This window comes from Eurosta solidaginis, chromosome X, assembly GCF_040869045.1.
Source record: "Eurosta solidaginis isolate ZX-2024a chromosome X, ASM4086904v1, whole genome shotgun sequence".
Taxonomy (NCBI): domain Eukaryota; kingdom Metazoa; phylum Arthropoda; class Insecta; order Diptera; family Tephritidae; genus Eurosta; species Eurosta solidaginis.
Window position 1 is genome coordinate 3696422 of NC_090324.1, and position 21535 is coordinate 3717956.

At 40.7% G+C, this 21535-nt stretch overlaps 1 protein-coding gene across 1 annotated transcript in view; it reads right to left on the reverse strand.

Annotated features, from left to right (window-relative positions):
• The window catches only part of Ca-alpha1D (Ca[2+]-channel protein alpha[[1]] subunit D), a 6221746-nt gene that overhangs the window by 2869047 nt on the left and 3331164 nt on the right, over positions 1–21535 (reverse strand). Inside the window, exon 16 of the mRNA XM_067758067.1 lies at positions 7568–7666. Coding sequence (XP_067614168.1) covers positions 7568–7666 — 99 coding nt within the window. The remainder of the gene's footprint in view (positions 1–7567; positions 7667–21535) is intronic.

The window sequence follows — 21535 nt, forward strand, 5'->3', positions numbered from 1 at the left end:
CATATATAATTTTTATCCCTTTTTTTGCACTTTTGCACGTAACGAAAATGAATGAAAAGAAAAAGGATTTCCAACTTTAATAAAAGTGTACAAAATTATTTATTTAAATTTTTTAGCTGCGATGGCGCGAATCGACCGTTGCGTTCAAAATTTTACAATTTGTGATTTATGGTCGCATGTGATTTTGTGGGTGTGTTTTGACAATTTATGTAAGTTAAGGAGCCCAAGGACTAGGGCTCCAAAAAGTTAAAGTTGAGGGCCGCCCCGCGGCCCCATTGCAACCTGCAAAGATCCAAATAAAAATAGTCTTTCGTCCGCTTAATAATATTTACCATTTATTTCCGTTCAATGTCAAAAACAGGCTGACTTTATCATTAACTTAAACTAAGCTCTAAGCTTCTACATTAGTCTAAGTGATTTCATAATTTCTGACACTGCACTTCCCACGATTGGCCAAAATAATATTTTATCGCTTGCGTGGCGAATCACACGACTTGCATTTTGTCCGCATATCATATCGCTTACGCTGCAGTTCCCATGGATTGCATTTTGTCTGCTTACGCAATATGATATCGGATCAATTACCTACGTTGGCTTTGCTTGTGTTTGTTGAAGTGTGGTGTCAGCACATTCTTACAAGTAAGTGTGTCTGCCCCCTTGTTAAGTACCCCCCCTTTAAACATCTGCGTCCCGCAGATGAGCTCCTTTTTCAGAAGGATCCTTTGGATGGCTTGGCTGGTCCTGATCTGTGGTCTGATTTAGTCTAGGAAAGTTGATTGTAGTAGTGAGTTTTCTCCAGATAATGTAGCATACGGCTGCCAGAATGGCCAAGGCAAGAGCGTCAAAAATTAGCGAAAAGTGAAAATTATTGCCAAGTTGTTTAAGATGATTAATATTTTCCATGCTCAGGCCGTGAATGTAGTTAAGGTTCAATTTTAGTCCTTCGCTCGTGATGTTTACCAAGGGCGGTGGCAGGGCCTGCGCTGTGCGTACTGATCTGCTGGTGAATGTTTGATTTCCCACCGTGACTGTTTCGTTGTTCAAAATAATGACGTACGTTCCATTTAGGGTTGTGGAGTAGTTCCTCCCTTGTAATAGGACTTCAAAGTTTGTAACAAATATTGTTGAGTCTGTGATCATCTCGACGGTTTTGGTGTTGTCTAGTTCAAAGCGGCATTTGGCATCACCACCTTTAACTAGCCTAGCTAGGCACCCGTTTTCCCGAAGTTTAGTCAGGGATTTGGGAGAACAAATTGTTGTATTGCTGATCGAAGGGCAATCATCGTTCACCCCGAACGTTTCAACTTCGTTTTTTAGTATTTTTTTATAGCTGAGGTCAACGTGTTGTCCTTTTATAACAGCGGCCCGTGTTATTAGGAGTCGGTAGCCATCTGGTTTTACCTTTGGCATTGAGAGTACGTACAAAAGTGTGCTACCGTTTGAATACACGGAGGCCGACCCGTACTCTATGGCTTCAATGGTGTTCTGATATGGTAGGGAATCTTCCTCCATTATGAGCCTTCCAATCTCGTCTCGATCAAGAAGATTTGTGTTGATTACGCCAGATTTCGCCATTTGGCACGCTTGGACGACTTCTGACACTTGTTCCTTCAAGATAATGACTTTGCTTAGGTCAAAAAGTTCGATATTCTCCTCGCTAATGTTTTTGCTTATAGCGTTAATGTGGAGCATCGCTTCGTTTGCTTTCTCGATTGCCTCGCGGGTACCGTTAAATAGTTTTTCGTTGACCCGGTACTGGTGATTGTTGTTTATTATCACGTCATTCATGCTTCGAAGAATATAGTCCCAACCCGCTGCATCTAGAGACCCAGCTATCCACTTCCATGCAGAACCAATCCAGTCAATGGAACGTACCCTTCGTGATTTGCTTATTTGTAGCTCGTCGAGACGCAGCATAGTTTGATTTAGGTGGAATTGTAACACGGTCCGCACAGCCCTGCTTGTAATATCGTGCTCTGTTGACTCCATCAATTTGACCAAAGCCGTGTTGAAGTAGTTTAGGTCGATCACATGGACTAAACTGAAGTGTCCGTTCAGGATCCAACTACGCCCGTGCTCAATAGTTACCAGGGGGAGCCATAATTGTAGATGTTGAGGCCGTACACGCTAGATATTAAAAATAAACTGTGTTCCATTATGGAGAGAAAAAAACTCATTAGTGTTGGTAAGATTAGTATTGACATTTTTTTGTTTTTAGGCACTTTTATTATTTATCCCAGGGACGGTGAACTAATAATAAATGGTTACATAATGTAAATCTTGTTTTCTTTTGTTTTTTTTCTTTTATTATTATTATTTAAAAAACATTCTATTGTATAATACAAAAAAAAAATCTTTCCACACTAAGGGAAGAATTAAAAAAATAAAATTTTTTGTGTGCTTTTTTGAATTGGACTGCAATTTATTTATGTGTTTTTTGTTGCGTTTAAATGTATTCCTATATCCTACCACCGTCCCCGGCTACCCATCGTGGTACTTGGAAGGTCCACAGGATCCGAGAGCATGGATATGAAAGGGAGGTAGTTTGTAATTCTTTACTTTTGTTTGAAAGGTAGCGTTAAAGGTTACTACCCTTGGATCCTGCCGCCTTACAAAAAGTCGTGGTAAAGAAGCTGAGGAAAGAGGATAATATTTCTAAGAATTACTGAAATGTTTCCTCTTTACTCCCTTCTTTAAAGTTTTTTATGTTTTTTTTTTTCTATTTTTTTGTTTTGTATAATTTGTCTTTTTTGGTAAGCGCATAATTAGTTTTTTGTTGTGGGCAGATTTCTTCTTAAGGAAAAAAAAAATTTTATTTTTTATTTTGCCTCTTTTATTAAGCGTGTAATTAATTTCTTGTGGGCAGATAGTGCTTTATTAAAACTTTTTAAACGAAAAATCGTTTCCTCTGTTTTTTTTGTATTTTTTTTTTTTTGCAATATTTTATGTTGCCTCTTTAATCGCTTATGTGGTTTGTTATAGAAAAGATCTTTGATCTTGAAATTTGGCGGACGCCTTTTTTGCGTCGTCTGTGCTATAGAATTTCAAATCTTTGTGGTCCCTTATTGGGACATCTTTTTGTTGTTGACTTCCCGTGGTGACCCTATTATATATTTTTTTTTGTTTTTGTTTTTTTTTTTTACCTTATGTTGGCATATTTTTTATCTGCGCTTTATGAATCCTTTTGCCAGTGTCTGTGAGCAATGTCACTGTATTGTCCTTACCAACCGTTTCCTTTGTAAAGTGCCTTTTGTTTTGATTTTATCTGTTTATCCCTGACGAAAATCTCATCTCCTGGCCCAAATTCCTTAGCTCTTTTCCTTTTTTTATTCAATCGGAGATTTCTTAACTCCTGGTTTCTCTTGATTTGTTCCCTGATCTCCTTGTGGGCCCTACTTTTGAAGTTGGTTAGGCCTTGGTAGTTAATTCTTTCGGTTCTGTTAAAAAATATGTCGCTAGGCTTCCTCTTCGTTACAGAGTGTATTTTTGTGGTGTAACGATCGACAGCAATATACACCAATTCCTTTGGTCCAGCGTTATTAATTTCTTTCCGGAGGCACCGATAAATCTCAATAATGGTAGAGTGGAATTTTTCGATCTGGCCGTTTACTTCACTTCTTTGAATTGGAGTCTGATATAGTTCAATTCCCAAACCTCTTATATAGTTAAATACCAAGGGAGGCATAAATCCCCTCTCGTTGTCGGTGACTATCATTTTAGGAGTTGTGAAATAGTGTATTACTTTGGCTAGCTTAGGGCGGAGAGTGACGGATGCTTTATTTTTAATGTGAAAAAGCTTTGGTAAATTTTGAAAATTTGTCTATGCAAGATAAAAATGTCTCCCCTTGAATTTCAAAAATGTTCACATGCACTATTTCGCATGGATGTTTCAGCAAGGCAGGTTTCACAGTTAGAAGTGAAATTTTTTATCTTACTAGCCATTTTGGGAAAATCTGTCTCTGGATGTCTCTATTATACCGCAAATCCTATCCTCGTTGGCCACATCCTCGACCACCCTCTGAGTTATCCTAATTTTGTATAAAAGGAAATGTTCTATATATACTTCTTGTAGGAGTTGTAAGTAACTTTCTGGAATCTTTATTCCATTTATAAATGCCGGGTTTAGACGTTCCTTCAAGGCTTCGGTTAAGCTGGCCTTTTCAATTATATCTAGTCTCACATAATGACGAGTGAATCCTGGATGTGGGTTTTCAACAAAAGTCATTGCATTCCCCTCCGTAAAAATTATTTGGTTTCGGAAAACGTTCAAAGGGACTTCTACGTGTGGAATAAGGTCCGAAGAATCCTGTTCTGCACTGTGAGCTGTCCCCTCGTCACTTCTAGCTTCTGTTGGTGCATCGTTGGGTTCCGACGGTACTGTCAAATGGTTTGCCTGGCATGGAATTCTGGAGAGAGAATCCGCCACGACATTCGATTTACCAGGAGTGTAAATCAATTCGTGGTTATACTCTTCTATTCTAGCCTTCCACCTCTTCAACTTGGCCTTATAGTTTCGACTACCTAGCGCAAAAGTGAGAGGCTGGTGATCAGTGAAAATTCTAACTTTTTTCGCCCCATAGAGGTAGGATCTCAAGTTGTCTAGAGCCCAAACTATAGCCAACATTTCCTTCTCGTTTGTGGCATAGTTTTCCTCTGTTCTACTTAAAGATCTTGAGATGTAGGCAATGGGTCGATCTTTCCCTGTTTCTCCTTGGGATAGCACCCCACCAATGGCATAGTTTGAGGCGTCGGTGGTAAGGTTGAATGGTTTTTCGAAATCTGGGAATGCGAGAATATCTGAGGAAACGAGTAGTTTTTTTAGGGTATCGAAGGCCTGAAGGGCCTCGGAATTCATTTTGATACGCACTCTTCTAGATTGGTTTGCCTTGACCTGCGAATTCTCACCGCGTGTGAGATTGGTCAAGGGTTTAGCAACTTTAGCGTAATCTCGAATGAACTTTCGGTAATACGACGTCATTCCCAAAAAGCTTTTTAGTTCCTTAAGCGTTTCTGGGGGTGAGAGGTTCTCTATAGCTTGGACCTTTGAAGGATCTGCCTTCATCCCGTGGAATGTAATTACATATCCCAGAAATTCTACTTCCGTTCTCATAAACTTAGTTTTTTCCAAATTCACTCTCAAATTAGCATCCGCAAGCCGTTTAACCACTATCTCTAAATTTACTAAATGTTCGTCGGTACTTTTTCCAAAGACAATAATGTCGTCGATATACACGTAGCATATCCTCCCTATATACCCTTTAAGGGCGTCATCAATCATTCGCTGGAATATAGCCGGAGCGTTTTTTAACCCAAAAGGTAATCTCAGAAATTCGTACTTTCCATTCATGGTTGAAAACGCCGTTTTGGGTATATCTGTTTCTTTCATTGTAATTTGGTGAAAGCCTGAGGTTAGGTCTATGGTTGTGAAATATTTTGCGTTCCCTAAACTGGCCAGCGTTGCATTAATATCTGGAATAGGATAGGCGTCCGGCACGGTGACTGCATTCAGACGTTTGAAGTCCACTACCATTCTATACTGCTTTTCACCAGAGGGTTTGGGTTTTTTCGGAACTACCCAAATAGGAGAATTGTACGGGCTTTCGGATGGTCGTATAATTCCTTCTTCAAGCAACTCAGTAATTTGTTTTTCTACCTCTTCCCTCATGTTTGCAGGATATGGGTAACTTTTCGTTTATATGGGCTCAATCGTGGTAGTCTTTATCTCAGCTCGAACTGTGGTTTTAATATTTGTTTTGATGTTAAGTGGACCGAACAAATGAGAATATTTTTCTATCATGGATTTAAGACTTGGGAGAATTGCGTCGGGCATATCGTCAGTTTCGAAAAACATTTAGGCTTCCTACGACTTTGTTTTTGAGCGGAATTCTTATATTGGGATCTATTGTAAGGACATGATTTTTCCTGTCTATGACGGCACCCAGTTCTTTGAGGGTGTCATCGCGTATTATCCCATCAAACGAGCTTAAACCAGGAAGTGCGTAAAAGGTCACCATAGCTTCGTTACCAGCATTTTGGAAAAATCTCCCACTGATTTTTTTGTTTATTACTACAGGTCCTGCTACGGTGGTTACTGAGAAAGGTGGATTGACTGGGACTGTATTAGTTGCCAATTCAGGTCTTATAAAATTTTTATTTGCCCCTGTGTCAACTAAGAACTTTAGGGCTACTTTGTTTGGTGTCAAACAAGTGAGATAGGGTATACTGGATTGCGCGGTAGTCCTCATATGAAATAGGCTGGTGGCCCGTCCGCCATAAAATTTAACTGCTGGAAGTTGTCTTCTGTCGATTCATCAAACGCCGAAGGTCCGCTTTCTACATCTCCACTGTTGTCTTCCATGTTATAGAGCCTCTGCTGTTTGGGCATCTTTTCAATCGATGATGTAGGTCCCCTTTTGAAGGCGTTGTTATTCGTCGGTCGGTTCATGTAGTTCACCTTGATTGCCTTGGAATCTGTTGTAGGATGACCGGCTATTCCCTTGAGGGTTGTTCCGATTCGTCCAGTTGTATGTAGACCGTGAACGAGGAGGTAACCGTGGTCTCTGAGTAACTTGCGACAGGGTATTGGTGGGGACAACTACTCTATTTGGAGGGTTTGAATGGAATATTGTGTTCCTTAACGTTAGGTTCTGGATGTCAGGACAGGCCGAGTACGTTTCTGGCAGTGTTTTTGGCTTCTGCACTATAAGCATACGCGACAATTCTGGACTGAGACCCCGTATGAAAACACCGAGTGCCCTGTTACGGTATGTTTCCACAAGGACCGACACGGTTTCCTGGCTATAGTCATCGCACTTGATTTTGTTCACTATTAGAGATAACTTATGATTGACCATTGCGTAGAAATCATCTAGTTTTGAACCTCTCTGAGCTAGCTGGTTCAGTTGGTGCTCTAAAGTCCTAATGTCACTTTTGTCTGCGTAATGCAGCGATAATACCCTTTTTATTTCTACCCAATCGCTATCGAAAACATTATACGCTACCAGTGCTGCATCGGAAAAGCCACGGATTTTCTGCCTAATATGTTGCAGGAAGGCACGATACAGGGGCCTTTCCTTGACAGAATTCCTTCAACGCTGTGAACCCATGAGATGTATTGAGAAGGGCTGCCTTCAAAAACTTGCAGCTCCTTCACGCAGTCGGGAAGTCTGCCAATATCCTTTAGGTCTTGCTCCGACAGTGGTGTACGCACCGCTGCCAATACCCCCTGTGGCTGCATTCTTACGCCACCCTGTTCTGCTCTTCCCAATCGCTCATCGATTCTGGCAAGATTTGGTTCTAAACTCGCGTTATTGCATTAAATTTTCCCTAGCCCGGAGATCAGAGCAACACCGTTGCTTTCGATACCCCCAAGGCGTGTCTCAAGCCGCCTAATCTGCTCGAGGAGAGCATTGATGCCCCCATTAAGTTCATTAACTTTCGTGGCTAAAGCGTCCATTTCAGATTAAAAAAAAAATTTTAGTTTGAGATTAAAAAATATATTTTTAAATTTTAATTTGGCACACGGTGGCTCTTTAAAAATTGTTTTTATTTTTTTTGTGTTACTTACTGGCATTCGCGATCACCTGACGGGATAGTCCTTATAGCACAGACGATTTGTTTGTTTTTTGTTTTAGTTTTAAGGTTGTCCTTACACTTTGACAGTTTCCTGCAAAGAAAAAAAGGACTTTAGTTACATTTGTGAAAATTTTGCCGTGTTCTTATGGCAACAGCGACATGTACCAAGTTGGCGTTTCACAGTACATTAGTCTTTAAATAATTATGGTTTTGGTCAGGGGAGGCTGTGTCATTCCTTTTTAGTCGTCGACAATCAGATTGAAGGCAACCTACTAAGGCACAGTTGCTCCACAACGCTCTGGACATATTGCAAATCTTTAGCATGTTCTTATGGGTACGCTGAAAGTATCGCAAGTAACGAGTGACCGTTTCCAGTGTGTGCTGGTGTGTACCCTGGAAACTCCACAAAAGGATAAGCCGGCCCAAGTGTACGCTCGGGTTAACTTTTTCAGAAGGAAATTTTTGCCGTATCCTGAAGGGAGCGGCAAGTTGCATATTGCAAAAAAAAAATTTTGTGTACATGACACGGTCACAGGTGTCGTTAACCATTTTTTGGCCTTTAGTATGGTGAGGTCCGTCCTAGAAGTATATGTATACGGACTCACCCAGCCAGTGTGATTATACGTGCACTCGGAATAGCAATAGTGGGGCCGTAGGATAATTCACTTATCAAATATTTAAATTTTCGTGTTGAATTTTATTCGCGCGCCAGAGGATCTTAGGGGTCACAGGCTCGCTTCTTTTGATATTATTCCTGTATAGCCCTCTGAGGGCTTTTAGGATTGGACGTTATTTATTGCGTGTAGCATCACTTTTCACTCAACTTTTTGTTATTCACTTGTTTTTTTTTATTATTCGTTTTACCTCTCCTGGGGAGAGGAGCTTTTATACCCTGGAGGGTACCGAAGGGAATCGCAGAGTTAAGCTATCGTTATAACCGGTGAATCTCGGTTTTGGTATTTTAGTTATTGGCTGTACAAGCCTTAAATTATCTAAGCTGAGGTCTTGCCTCTCTATATATTTTTTTTTATTCCTTTATCGGTAAAATTTCTATTATTTTTTCTTTTTTCCTTAGCACTCTACTATCACTATCACTTTGTCACTAATCACTATGGACCTCACATTTAAGGAGGTCCTTTTTGAAGGGCCCACTTGCCAGTGGGTCCCTGCTCGGGCGCTAGTTAAGGAGCCCAAGGACTAGGGCTCCAAAAAGTTAAAGTTGGGGGCCGTCCCGCGGCCCCATTGCAACCTGTAAAGATCCAAATAAAAATAGTCTTTAGTCCGCTTAATAATATTTACCATTTATTTCCGTTCAATGTCAAAAACAGACTGACTTTATCATTAACTTAAACTAAGCTCTAAGCTTCTACATTAGTCTAAGTGATTTCATAATTTCTGACACTGCACTTCCCACGATTGGCCAAAATAATATTTTATCGCTTGCGTGGCGAATCACACGACTTGCATTTTGTCCGCATATCATATCGCTTACGCTGCAGTTCCCATGGATTGCATTTTGTCTGCTTATGCAATATGATATCGGATCAATTACCTACGTTGGCTTTGCTTGTGTTTGTTGAAGTGTGGTGTCAGCACATTCTTACAAGTAAGTGTGTCTGCCCCCTTGTTAAGTTGTATGTATGTGTATGTGTTGAGGTGTGGTGTGTTAAGTGGGCGGCAGGGTTGTGCCTGCCAGTGTGCCGGTGTTGCCACGCTCTTTTAGCCAGAATGCAAAATTCTTTTGGTTTTTTATATCAATTTAAGATTTTTAAATTAAAATTTGTTATTTAAAATTCACTTTTTAGAATTTTTGTATTTTTTGTAGTTATTTTACCTCACCTTGTTTCTTTAAATTAATTGTTTTTACTTTCTTTAGTTTAAATCTAAGTTAAATTTTTTTTTTTTATTCTTGGAGATTAGTATTTATTTTCAAGGGGGTCTATCCCTTTAATATTACCATTTATTTCCAATTACTTGAATTACCTCTTGGGCCGTTTTAATTTAAGTTCGGTTGAATTGTATTTTGCTTAGGGTTTTGAATTGAATTTCGATAATTCATTGAATTTGATTTGAATTCCATTTTTAACAATTTTTAGTTAATCTTTTTTGAAATTTGTTTTGAACTTAAAAATTATAAAATTTTTTTTTTATTTTGTTCTTATAAATATAACACCTTTATTACCACTTAAATTAAGCTTTACATTTTTTAATCAATTTTCAATTTTGAATTTTGAATTTAAATCTATTCACTTACGTCACTTAAAGGAAACGCAACCCTGCGATCCCAGTGTCCATCACGCACCCCTGCGTGTCGTTCCATAGCGAAGCATCCCTGTATTATTTCGAACTTCCAACAGTGTTGGAAAGGCTATAAAAGAGTTGCGCGCTCCTGTATTCCCTCTCTTTTGTTTCTACAACTTTCATCAATCAACACAGATAAACTGTGTCATCACGGAAAGCAATCCGATCTTCGCAGTGTTTGTTCCACCGATAGTTGTAGTGCGTTCAAATAAAATCATTGGTTTAAAGTTACATAATTTCATTTAACCTGTTCATTTAAATAATCTATATGTCTCAAATATACTTAAGTTAAAAGTAAAGTTAACGTAGAATCAAAACTTTCATATTGAATTTAACTATCATAGATAAGGAGGTTTTATCTGTTAATATTAATACATTAGAGTTTAAAAAAAAACCAAATCATTTGAATTAAAATTTTTCTTATTGGTTATGACCAATATTTAACATGGCAAGCCGAATTTGACGGCACCGAAACGCACCTAATAAATAAAAGTGATAAGATTAAAGAACTAAAAACTTAAATACAATAAAGTAAAAGATAGAGAAAGCCTCGAAAAGTAAAAATTATAGTCGGGAATGCCGCGAAAATAAAATTTTACACAGAACACTGCCGCTGCCCAACGAGGAAGCCTAACACGGAAAACGCACGGCCTGTACAAGGCACATTTGGCCGCTTCTTCAGATTTCCTACATCATACAGGCGGAGGAGACACCTATAACCGCCACATAACAAAATCTTGCAGAATCCGAGCACCGGAAAGATGAGTAGTCTCAGAAAAATCATGTAAGTCAGTTATTTTTCACATAAAATTTCTTTCCGACCGTTACTCTAACGGAGTTAACGCCATATATATGTACATGTACATATATGCATACGATTAGCTGTTCACATAAAGATGGTCAGCAGTATAACAAATTGGAAGCAGTTGTTCCCTTCCCACGTATAGCGTATGCACGTATATACAGTCGTACATACACATGTACATAAAAGACACATTTATAGTGGGCCGGCTACTAACTACTTGTCCCTGTCTTTATCTCTTCCATTGCATGGAAACGAGAAGTTCATTTTCAAACGCGCATGGTTGTTTCACTTGTTAACAATACTTTGGTATTCCTCTTGTCTTCATGTTTCACTTTGTTGTCGCTTGCGTCGGCCAGCAACTACTTTGCTATTCCTTCATGTTCCTCGTATTTGTTTACATTTGATATTCGCATATCGCCTTTGGATATTAATACCAAACACAAATGCAATTAATGGGAAAAACAAATTTATATTTCCTTATGCACACTTCAGCATATATATGTATGTGCATATATAACACAATACACATCTAAGACACGTATTTACATCGGCATAAGAAGTGAATAGTTCAAACAAACAGCGCTGTTTACGTCAATTATAAAAGCAAATATTATCGAAAATAAAGATGTTGGAGGCGCAAACTTCGGTGGAAAGCAGCGGAGCATCACAAAATTCTAGTAGGTCACTTTCACCAGACCAAAAACTTTAACACAATTTTTAACATAATTTAAGCACAGAAATACACTGACTGGAGTTTTAGAGAGTAAAAGTTAAAATTTTGAACACATTACCTGAATAAAAAGTGTACAAATAATTATTAAATAACAAATACAGACAGTGGTAGTTAACAAAATTGTGCTGTGGTAAGTGGTGAATGTGACCTACTAGAGGTTTTGTGAAGCTTGCTTCACACGATTTTTCTTCCCTGAAACATCATTATTTTCGATAATTTTTGATAATAGTAAGCAAGGCAGAGAATGAATATAGTACAAATATCGGTACTTTAATGCTTGGAAACCTTTCATGTCACCATATTAATATAATATTGGCACAGTCCGTGGGGACAATATTTCACAATCCTTCATACATAGATATACATAACTACACTTGGTATACATAAAATTAAAATACATTAAAATATATACATATACATAAAACATGCGTACATATATGACAAGATTTCTGCTGGGCATTTTAAGGCTTATTCGCTGCTTACGCTAGCATAGAACCATCGTTTTGAGTTGATTCGATCTTTTCACTAAACCACCAATCTACAATCAAAACCGTATTATCAAAATAACCTTTCGAAATCACATTTCATGTTTATACATAAATCATCCCTTAAAGTAAAATACACACACCAGTACGGAACTTAATAACGGTTTTAGTAATTAAAGTATTTACTCCCGATAATCATGGCTACTGGTGCAGTCTCATCGGCGGGGGTGATATTCTGTTCGAATGATTTAATGAACTTCTGTTTCCGTTATGAAAAAGAAGACCCCGAGGAAAATACCGATACACTGCTGGGAGTTAAACTTCAGGATTTAAATACGCGTTGGGAGATGTTACAAACATCTTATAGGACTGTTTGTCTTACAGACGAGATTGAAGTGCCCACCGACTTTAAGGAAGAAGCCACCAACAAGTTCCAAATGTGTACTGACAGCTTCTATATATGCAAATCTCAAATCCTTGATCAATTAAAGATTTTCCATGGAAGCAGTTCTAATAAACGTCATCACTAGACCGTCCACTTCTATGGTAGATAACTCTACTCCCTTGCATCAAAGCTCCACCATGCGATACCCAAGTTTTTTATGGCAGTTATGAGGAATGGCCAAGCTCCGCAACATGTTCACAGCGGTATACCTTAATCACCCATAGCTAACTCCCGCTCAAAAACTGTTTCATTTACGGAATAAAACCAGGGGAAAGGCAGGAGCAATTGTTAAACAGTATAGACTCTGCGACGAAAATTTTTCTCTTGCCTGGGAGGCACTTATAGTCCGCTTTGAAAATAAACGAATATTAATCGACAACCAGTTGAAGACCCTTTTCAACATTGCATCTGTCACGACAGAAAGTAGTGAGTGTTTAAGGGGGTGGTAGTATAAAATTTACCTTCCTCTCCTGGCGGGATATAGCGGTTGTGATGGCGGTGGCGTTTTGATGATGGTGGTGATGGTTATATGGCGGCGCTTTGATGATGGTGGTCTTCAATGTTGGATGGATGAATTGCGCCTAGGTAAAGTCACTTGGCGGAAAGCCTAGGCATTTATGTGGATAATTTATGCTCTGATGCTTTAATAGCCACAGTTAAAATTCGGCACAGACTAAATGGTTGATCATACAAAGGCTCCAATGAAGCAATGTACGGCCGAGTAAAATGTATTTCACACTTATTTGCAAAGGCAAGGAATAAATGCGAAAAGTTGTGAAGAAAATTCACACGCGAGCAATGAGAACGATTATATACTTTCGATTTTAAATAACAAAGGCACCGGGGTTTGTTTAACTTCAAAGAAACTATTTTCCTTTAATATAAAGAGATTTACATTTTTTACTGTGTCACACACGGGATGGAGAAAATTTTCGAATAATAAAATATAAAAAGAAATGTCAAAGCAATAATAAATATATGTATGTGTAGATAGTCACATCTGTCAACCCATTGTTGGGGTTGCCAGAGAGGTGAAATACGCTGGCGTGTTAGCGTACAATACAAACGTCTCAAATACTTAAAGTTAATAAGGATTATGTACGTAATATAGAATATACGTATTTGTACATGCAAATAATTCACGATGCATACTTATACGTAAAAGGTACATATGTAAAAAACTTCAATATAAAATTCAGCTAAATTCATTTAAATTCATGTTTAGGTTTTCTTAAGCCTAATTTCTATTAAATAGAAGGGTTGGCTGTTGGCGACTACGACAGTCGCTCAAACATCGTCCCCGCCCTAGGCGCGTTCAGCGGCTAGAGCCTCTTGCAGCTCTTGAAGAGTCCGTAGCGCATCTCGTACGAGGAGGTCAGACACCTTTCCCCTGAAAGTGGCAGTTTGCAGCCCTTGAGCGGTGCACCGAACGGTGCGTCGAGCGGCAGTAGATGCTGGCGGTTGTGCTTCGGTAGCTGGACGAGACCGAGAGATAGCTGGGCGAGAACGGGGTCGCACGGTGGGGGCAGAGGGTACCTGAGGTGGTACTACTTGGCGACCAGGCCGGGGTGCCTGGGTATGACGTGGGATGCTCGGGGTTGCATCCCGTCGATGTAGCTGAGAGTGATGTCGTAAGCCGCAAGTTCGGCAGCGATCATGTGAGCTGCATTCATCTGTGGCGTGCGATAGCGCTAAGCAATTTAGGCAGAATTTATGCGCCCTCGCGAGGATCCATCGTTGTGGCGGCTTCAGTTGCTTGAAGACTCTGCAATTGCGAAGAGCGTGGGTTTGCATACATACGCGGCATCGTCGGTAGTCGATTTGCAGCGGCGGGCTGCGCGCGACCACTGCTGACCGCAAGGAGTTTCGGGGTGCCCGTTGCTGCTCGCGATTCATGGCAATCTGAAAGTATAGTTGTAAATGCCTTTTAGGTGAGAGAAATGTTAAGGCAGGGAGTTTCAGTTGGCATTATGTTGCGAAATACGACTATTAGTGACGGCGATGTGGTAAGAGTGGACAGAGGTGGTTTGAGAGTAGCTACGAATTCTCCGGGGTTGCCCGAGAGGGTGGGCTTCCAATCTGAGGGAGGAAACAGAGCTTGACAAGTGGTCGTGTGAGGGTGCCGGTTTGAGTACGAACGTCAACAACACGTATATGGCCGTCAGGACCTGGATGTATTTTTTCAATACGTCCAAGGCGCCATTCAGTCGGGGGAAGTGAGTCGTCGTGAATGCAGACACACTCACCGACCTTGGGTTCGGGTTGTGGATTTTTCCACGTCTGCCTTTTTTGGAGATCCTTTAGGTAGTCTTCCTTCCACCTTTTGCTGAACTGATGATGTAAACTTTTTACCCTGTCCCATCGGTTTATAAGAGATAAATCCGCCTGATCCACTTCAGGGATAGCGAGGAGGGGGCTACCTCGGAGAAAGTGGCCGGGGGTCAGCGCGGTAAACTCTGTGGGATCTTGGGATAAAGGTGAGATAGGACGAGAGTTTAATACGGCTTCAATTCTTACCAAGAGGGTGGTAAATTCTTCAAATGTGAACTTGTGGGCTCCTGCAGTCCTCTTGAAGTGCAGTTTGAAACTCTTCACTGCAGACTCCCACAAGCCGCCCATGTGGGGAGCTCCGGGTGGAATGAATTTCCAATTAATGCCCTGGGGAGAGTATTTTGCGATTACTTCTTGAGAGGCAGTTTTCATGAAGTCAACGAACTCTTTTTCCGTCGCTCTTTTAGCTCCAATAAACGTTTTGCCGTTGTCACTCATCATTGTGGCAGGATATCCACGACGTCCGACGAAGCGAGCGAATGCTGCGAGAAAGGCATTTGTTGTTAGGTCCGAGCACAGCTCAAGGTGGACAGCTTTTGTCACGAAACAGACAAAAACGGCCACGTAGCCTTTCAGTAAGGTGTGAGACCTTAGCAAGGAGGCTTTTATTTGAAAAGGCCCCGCAAAGTCGACACCGGTAGTGGTGAAAGGCGGAGCATATGTGCATCGTTCCGGGGGCAAAGCCGCCATGATTTGCGATCGCATTTGCTGCTTGTGGAGGGTACAAGTTTTGCACTGATGTATGCATCTCTTTATGAGGGGTTTAAGTCGTGGAATATAGAGATCCTGTCTGAGGCATTGCTGCATGAGACGTATTTCGGCATGGAGAAGAAGTTCATGGAGGTACTGTATATAGAGGACAGCGAATCTTGATTTTTCTGGGATAATAACGGGATGTTTTTCGTTGTAAGTCAACGTCGAATGAACTAATCTACCATGATCCCTGAGGAGCCCGTTTTCATCGAGGTATGGGTTGAGGGTTAATAGAGAGCTTCTTTGATCAATGGGTTTTGCATTTTCCAAGCATGCTCTTTCGCGAGCAAAATATCGGGTTTGCGTTAACGTCACAAGTTTATTTTTCGTTTTGCGGAGATCTTCATGAGACAGAGAGGGAGAGTAAGCGGGTTTAATGCCTCGAATTCGGTCCTTGAGATTACTAATGAACCTAAAAGCATATGCCATGACCCTGAGGGCGCGAGGAAAAGAGGAAAATCGATCCAATACATCGGGGTCATCTTCAGCTGAGTATAGTACTTCGACTCGGCGCATTTCAGGCGGGTTGATGCTGCGGGTAGATGGGTTTGGCCAAGCTTCGGGGGGCTGGGTCAGCCACGCAGGGCCATTCCACCACAGCGAAGAATTTGCCAAGTCCATGGGTTTGCATCCTCGTGTGCCCATATCTGCTGGATTGTCGCGACTGCCTACAGGCTTCCAGGAGGCGCTTCCGACGAGATCCATAATTTCAGCTGTTCGATTGGATACGAAAGTTTTCCAAGCGTGGGGAGGCTTTTCGAGCCATACTAACACAATTTCCGAGTCAGACCACATGTAAAGATTTTTAAGAGAGAGTTCGAGATGGGATTGTACGACGGCGATTAGTCGGGCAAGGAGTAGAGCTGCACATAGTTCTAGTCTTGGAAGACTGGTAGTGCGAAGAGGGGCAACCTTGCCTTTAGCGACCAGAAGGTGGGACGACGTGGTGGCACCGTGGGTTGTTCGCAGATATATAGTGGCGCAATATGCCTTTTCTGACGCATCGCAGAAACCATGCAGTTCAACATGCTGGTTCGGCAAATAGTCAACCCATCGAGGTATCTTTATATCTGAGATGTTGGGTAAATTTTTTGCGAACTGCGTCCATTTAATGAAGCGGAGGGGCTTCACTGGTTCGTCCCAGCCAGTTCCGTCTATCCATAGCTCTTGGAGTAAAATCTTGGCCTGAATCATAATCGGCGTAAGCCACCCTGCGGGGTCAAAAAGTTTTGCGACCGAGGAGAGAATTTGTCGTTTTGTATTAGCGGACGAGAGGGGTATTGAGTCCACTGTATACGAAAACGTGTCGGTCAGAGCGTTCCACTGTATGCCGAGAGTTTTGGTGTTGCTTGCTTTCTCGAATTCCAAAAGATTGGTATCTAGCAAGTCCTCTTCTTTGATGTTTTTTATTATACTGGGGTGAGTGGCCGTTATTTTCCGTAATGGAAATCCTGCTGACGCTAACACTTGGATGACTTGGGAGAGAGATGTTTCAGCAGAGAGAATTTCATGACTGCCAGAGAGAATGTCATCTACATATGTTTCTTTCGTCAAAACAGGGACGGCTTTGGGGAAAGTTTCCTTTACATCTTTGGCCAGTTGGTGAAGAGTACGTATGGCGAGGTAGGGGGCACAGTTCACACTGACTGTTTTCAGACGATAGTCTTTTATGGGGTCGCTCGGAGATGAGCGAAAGACGATCCTCTGATAGTCTCTGTCGTCTTCATGCATTATGATTTGACGATACATTTTTTCTACGTCTCCGTTAAAAACAAATTGGTAGGTACGCCACTTGAGAATCAGAAGCATCAGATCGGGCTGGAGGGTAGGGCCGGTATAAAGAACGTCGTTGAGCGCATGTCCAGATGCCGACTTCTTTGAGGCGTTAAACACGACCCGCACCTTTGATGTCTTCTTCTCGGGTTTGACAACTGCGTGATGAGGAAGATAAAATGAGAGGCATTTTCCTCCGTCAAATTTTTCATAGGAGCCGGTTTCCTCCATATGATCGTGGGTGAGGTATTCTTCTAGAACACTATCATATTGAGTCTTTAAATCCCCTTTCTTCTGCAGACTTCTCTCCATTCCAAGAAACTGGCTTAGAGCTGAAGACCGAGAGTGGGATAATGAGATTGACTCTGGGAAGCTGGGTTTAAACGGCAGCCTTACGATATAACGACCGTTATCATCGCGTGAGGTTGTGGCTGCATAGAAATTTTCGCAAAACTCGTCTTCTGGGATTATTTGGGGTTTGGTGGGAACTTCCTCCAATTCCCAGAATTTACGCAATAGAGAGTTAAGATCTTCGTTCGACACTTCTGACACTTGCATGCAGAAAGCGTTTACCATCACAGGGGCTCTACCGCTCAGAATCCATCCAAAAATGGTTTTCTGCGCTAGAAGATGGGGGGAAAGTTTCTCAATGCCATTTTCGATGATTTGCGGTATTACATCACTGCCTAGGACGAGATCTATTTGCGAGGGGGTGTGACAGTTCGAGTCTGCGAGGTTGAGGTGTGCCCATTTTGCTTGAAGCTCGCTAGTGAGCTTAAGCGAGGGGAGCATTTTTGTTAGCCGGGGTAATACTATTGCCTCTGCACTTATTCTGGTTTTAAAATCGGGGGATATCAAAGTCAGAGAGCACAATTTGTTTGAGGTCTTAACTACCTTGCATCCCATCCCTGATATTTCAAATCTAGAGGGTTTGAATGGGAGCTTGAGTCTATCTTGGGCTCTGGTAGAGATAAAGTTTCGTTCAGATCCCTGATCCACAAGAGCTCTTAATTTAAAAATTTCTCCTTTATGCTCTACGGGAACGATAGCCGTGGGTAAAATTATTTCACAATCGTTTTCGGAATAAAACGATTGCACTTGGCTTTTCTGCGAGCATGAAGGGCTTTCATCCAGAGCATTGGCTTGATCGGGAGTATTACCGGGTGAGACTGTGAAATTCGTGGTGGTAGCTTGTGAGGCTGTCCTTTGCAATCGTGAGGGTTGTCTTTTCGGCACTTGAGATGTGTCTTCGTGAAGAACTGAGTTGTGCCGATCTTGACATTGATTGCAAGTTTGAGTACTGGAACAGTCTTTCAATATGTGTGACTGAGAGAGGCAATTGAAACACATATTGTTTTCTCTCACAAACCTTCTGCGATCAGAGGTCGACAGCTTCTTAAATTTGAAGCAACTTATAAGGGGGTGAGATGAGGTTTTACACATAGCGCACTTGTACATTGTTCGCTGCTCTGTCATATGAGATTGGGTGTGGGAGGTCGATCTATTTTGAAAGGGATGCGACTGCTGGGGTTTGAATGGTGGCCTAGCTTGTGGGGTGGCTTTAAATTTATTTGGTCGCCATTGATCGACTCGCTCTACGACTTCATATCGAGTTGTGAGGAACTGGTCCATTTGGGACCAGTTAGGAAGTTTTCTTCTTGAAGTCAGAGACTGCTCCCATAACGTGACTGTATTTTCAGGGAGTTTAGAGGTCACGAGATAAATAAGTATGGGGTCCCAGTTATCTGTGGAGACTTGTTGCGTGGCGAGAATTTGAAGGCAATTATTTACCGACGATTGCAACCTTTGAATGTCTTCACTGTTTTCCGTGGTGATCGTTTTTAAGTTCATTAGGGCCCGTATTTGATTATCTACGAGAACACGTCTGTTCTCGTATCGGGCCTTTAGGGCTCCCACGCTAAGGCAAAGTTGTCATCAGTCAAGGGAAATTGGTTGACTATTTGAGCTGCCTTTCCTTGGGTTTTGTATCTGAGGTGATACAATTTTTGCGCTTGGGAGAGTTTGGGATGGTTAATATAAACGGCTGTGAACATGTCACGAAATGAGGGCCATTTTTCATAACCACCATAAAATATTTCGATATCGCAGGGAGGGATTTTTAGCGAAATACCGGAGTTATCGGATGGTCCTGGTGTGACGGTAGGGGAGCGGGGGCATTTGCTTGTTTAAGCAACTGAAGCTGGTCTTCGATCTGGGCTTTTGTGTCTTCGTATGCTATGAGACAGGACCTGTATATGCTATTAGCAGATGTTGGAAAATCTTCGGGCAGGTCCTGATCTGGGGTTTCGACAATCTTATCGAAGACGGTTTCGACTCTATTCCAAAATTTGTCTATATTGGCGTTTTTTATTTTGAGTGAGGACTCCGTGTTGTCTTGGAGCGACGTCGACCTAAACCGAGCACAATATTCCAAAAAATTGTCCGTTTCGGATGTAAATTTTTTGGGGGCAGACGAGATTTTAAATTTTTTAACTCCTTGAGTTTTGGAGCCACCTTTTTTGGTTTCATCGTCACTCATTTTTGAGCTTTGTTTTATGTCGCTTAGAGTTGAGAATTAATAAAATCTAACTAAGAGAGAAAAAACTTTTTTTTTTTTTAATAGAGAGTATTTATTTGCTTTTAACTATGTGTGAGGGAGTTACGTTTATATTCACGTTAAATAGCAAGAGAGAATAATTTTCAAAACCAAAAAAAAGTTTTTTAGTTAAATTTATTTGAGGGGTTTGAGTATGTGTAAAACCTAATAGAGAGAGGGGGACAAATTTCCGAAGTAAAGAGGTTTTAATTAATTTGAAATTTGAGGGTATGACGAGACAAAGTTGACCACTGTGCCGCGGTGCACTGTATTTAATATGTATATATGCGTGAGGGTTAAATATACGTGGGAAATATACAAATATATATATATATATGTAAATATGAGTAATTATTTTTTAAGATTTTCACTATCGATATTTTTGTGGACTGTATAAATGGGGATACAGAGTGAAATACTAAATTACTCGGGACAATTTTTTAGCTTTACACAAGAGAGATATATTTTTCAAACGCTAGTGTACGCACTGAACCACTCTTGTACCACTGTATGAGATTTTGTTTCACCGCTTATGTCGCTTTCTTGTATACGCAAATGAGGAAACCGAGAAAATTTGCTTGCGTTTTTTTTTTTTTTTATTAATTCAATGGGTAGAAATCAGAAGTTAGCAGAGGTTGTGCAATATATTTAATTAACGACAAGAGATATTTTAATTTAAAATGAGGAAATTTTAAATTATTAAGAGATTTGTCGCATTAAAATATAAGGGGTGCTTTTAGCAAGTGTGCCCACTGTAGCTAACTACTGAGTTTTTCTTATTTTGCTTTGCACATATACCGTACTGATTTTTGCAATATGGGGTTATTGCTATATGTATATATATATATATATATATATATACGAAATGATATGTGCAATTTTAGTGGGAACTTGAGAAAATTTGGCGGGAAATGAGGATTATTGGCGGGAAATTCTAATCCTCGAAAATGAAAATTGCCTTGATTTTTCTCTTTTATGTATATTTTTCCGTGTTTAGGGTGTATTCAAATGTCATTTAATACTCACGGTTTTTTGGCAAATGGGTATTTATTGTCGCTGGTTCCTTGGTGGCGTCGAAGGACCACTGTTTAAGGGGGTGGTAGTATAAAATTTACCTTCCTCTCCTGGCGGGATATAGCGGTTGGGATGGCGGTGGCGTTTTGATGATGGTGGTGATGGTTATATGGCGGCGCTTTGATGATGGTGGTCTTCAATGTTGGATGGATGAATTGCGCCTAGGTAAAGTCACTTGGCGGAAAGCCTAGGCATTTATGTGGATAATTTATGCTCTGATGCTTTAATAGCCACAGTTAAAATTCGGCACAGACTAAATGGTTGATCATACAAAGGCTCCAATGAAGCAATGTACGGCCGAGTAAAATGTATTTCACACTTATTTGCAAAGGCAAGGAATAAATGCGAAAAGTTGTGAAGAAAATTCACACGCGAGCAATGAGAACGATTATATACTTTCGATTTTAAATAACAAAGGCACCGGGGTTTGTTTAACTTCAAAGAAACTATTTCCCCTTAATATAAAGAGATTTACATTTTTTACTGTGTCACACACGGGATGGAGAAAATTTTCGAATAATAAAATATAAAAAGAAATGTCAAAGCAATAATAAATATATGTATGTGTAGATAGTCACATCTGTCAACCCATTGTTGGGGTTGCCAGAGAGGTGAAATACGCTGGCGTGTTAGCGTACAATACAAACGTCTCAAATACTTAAAG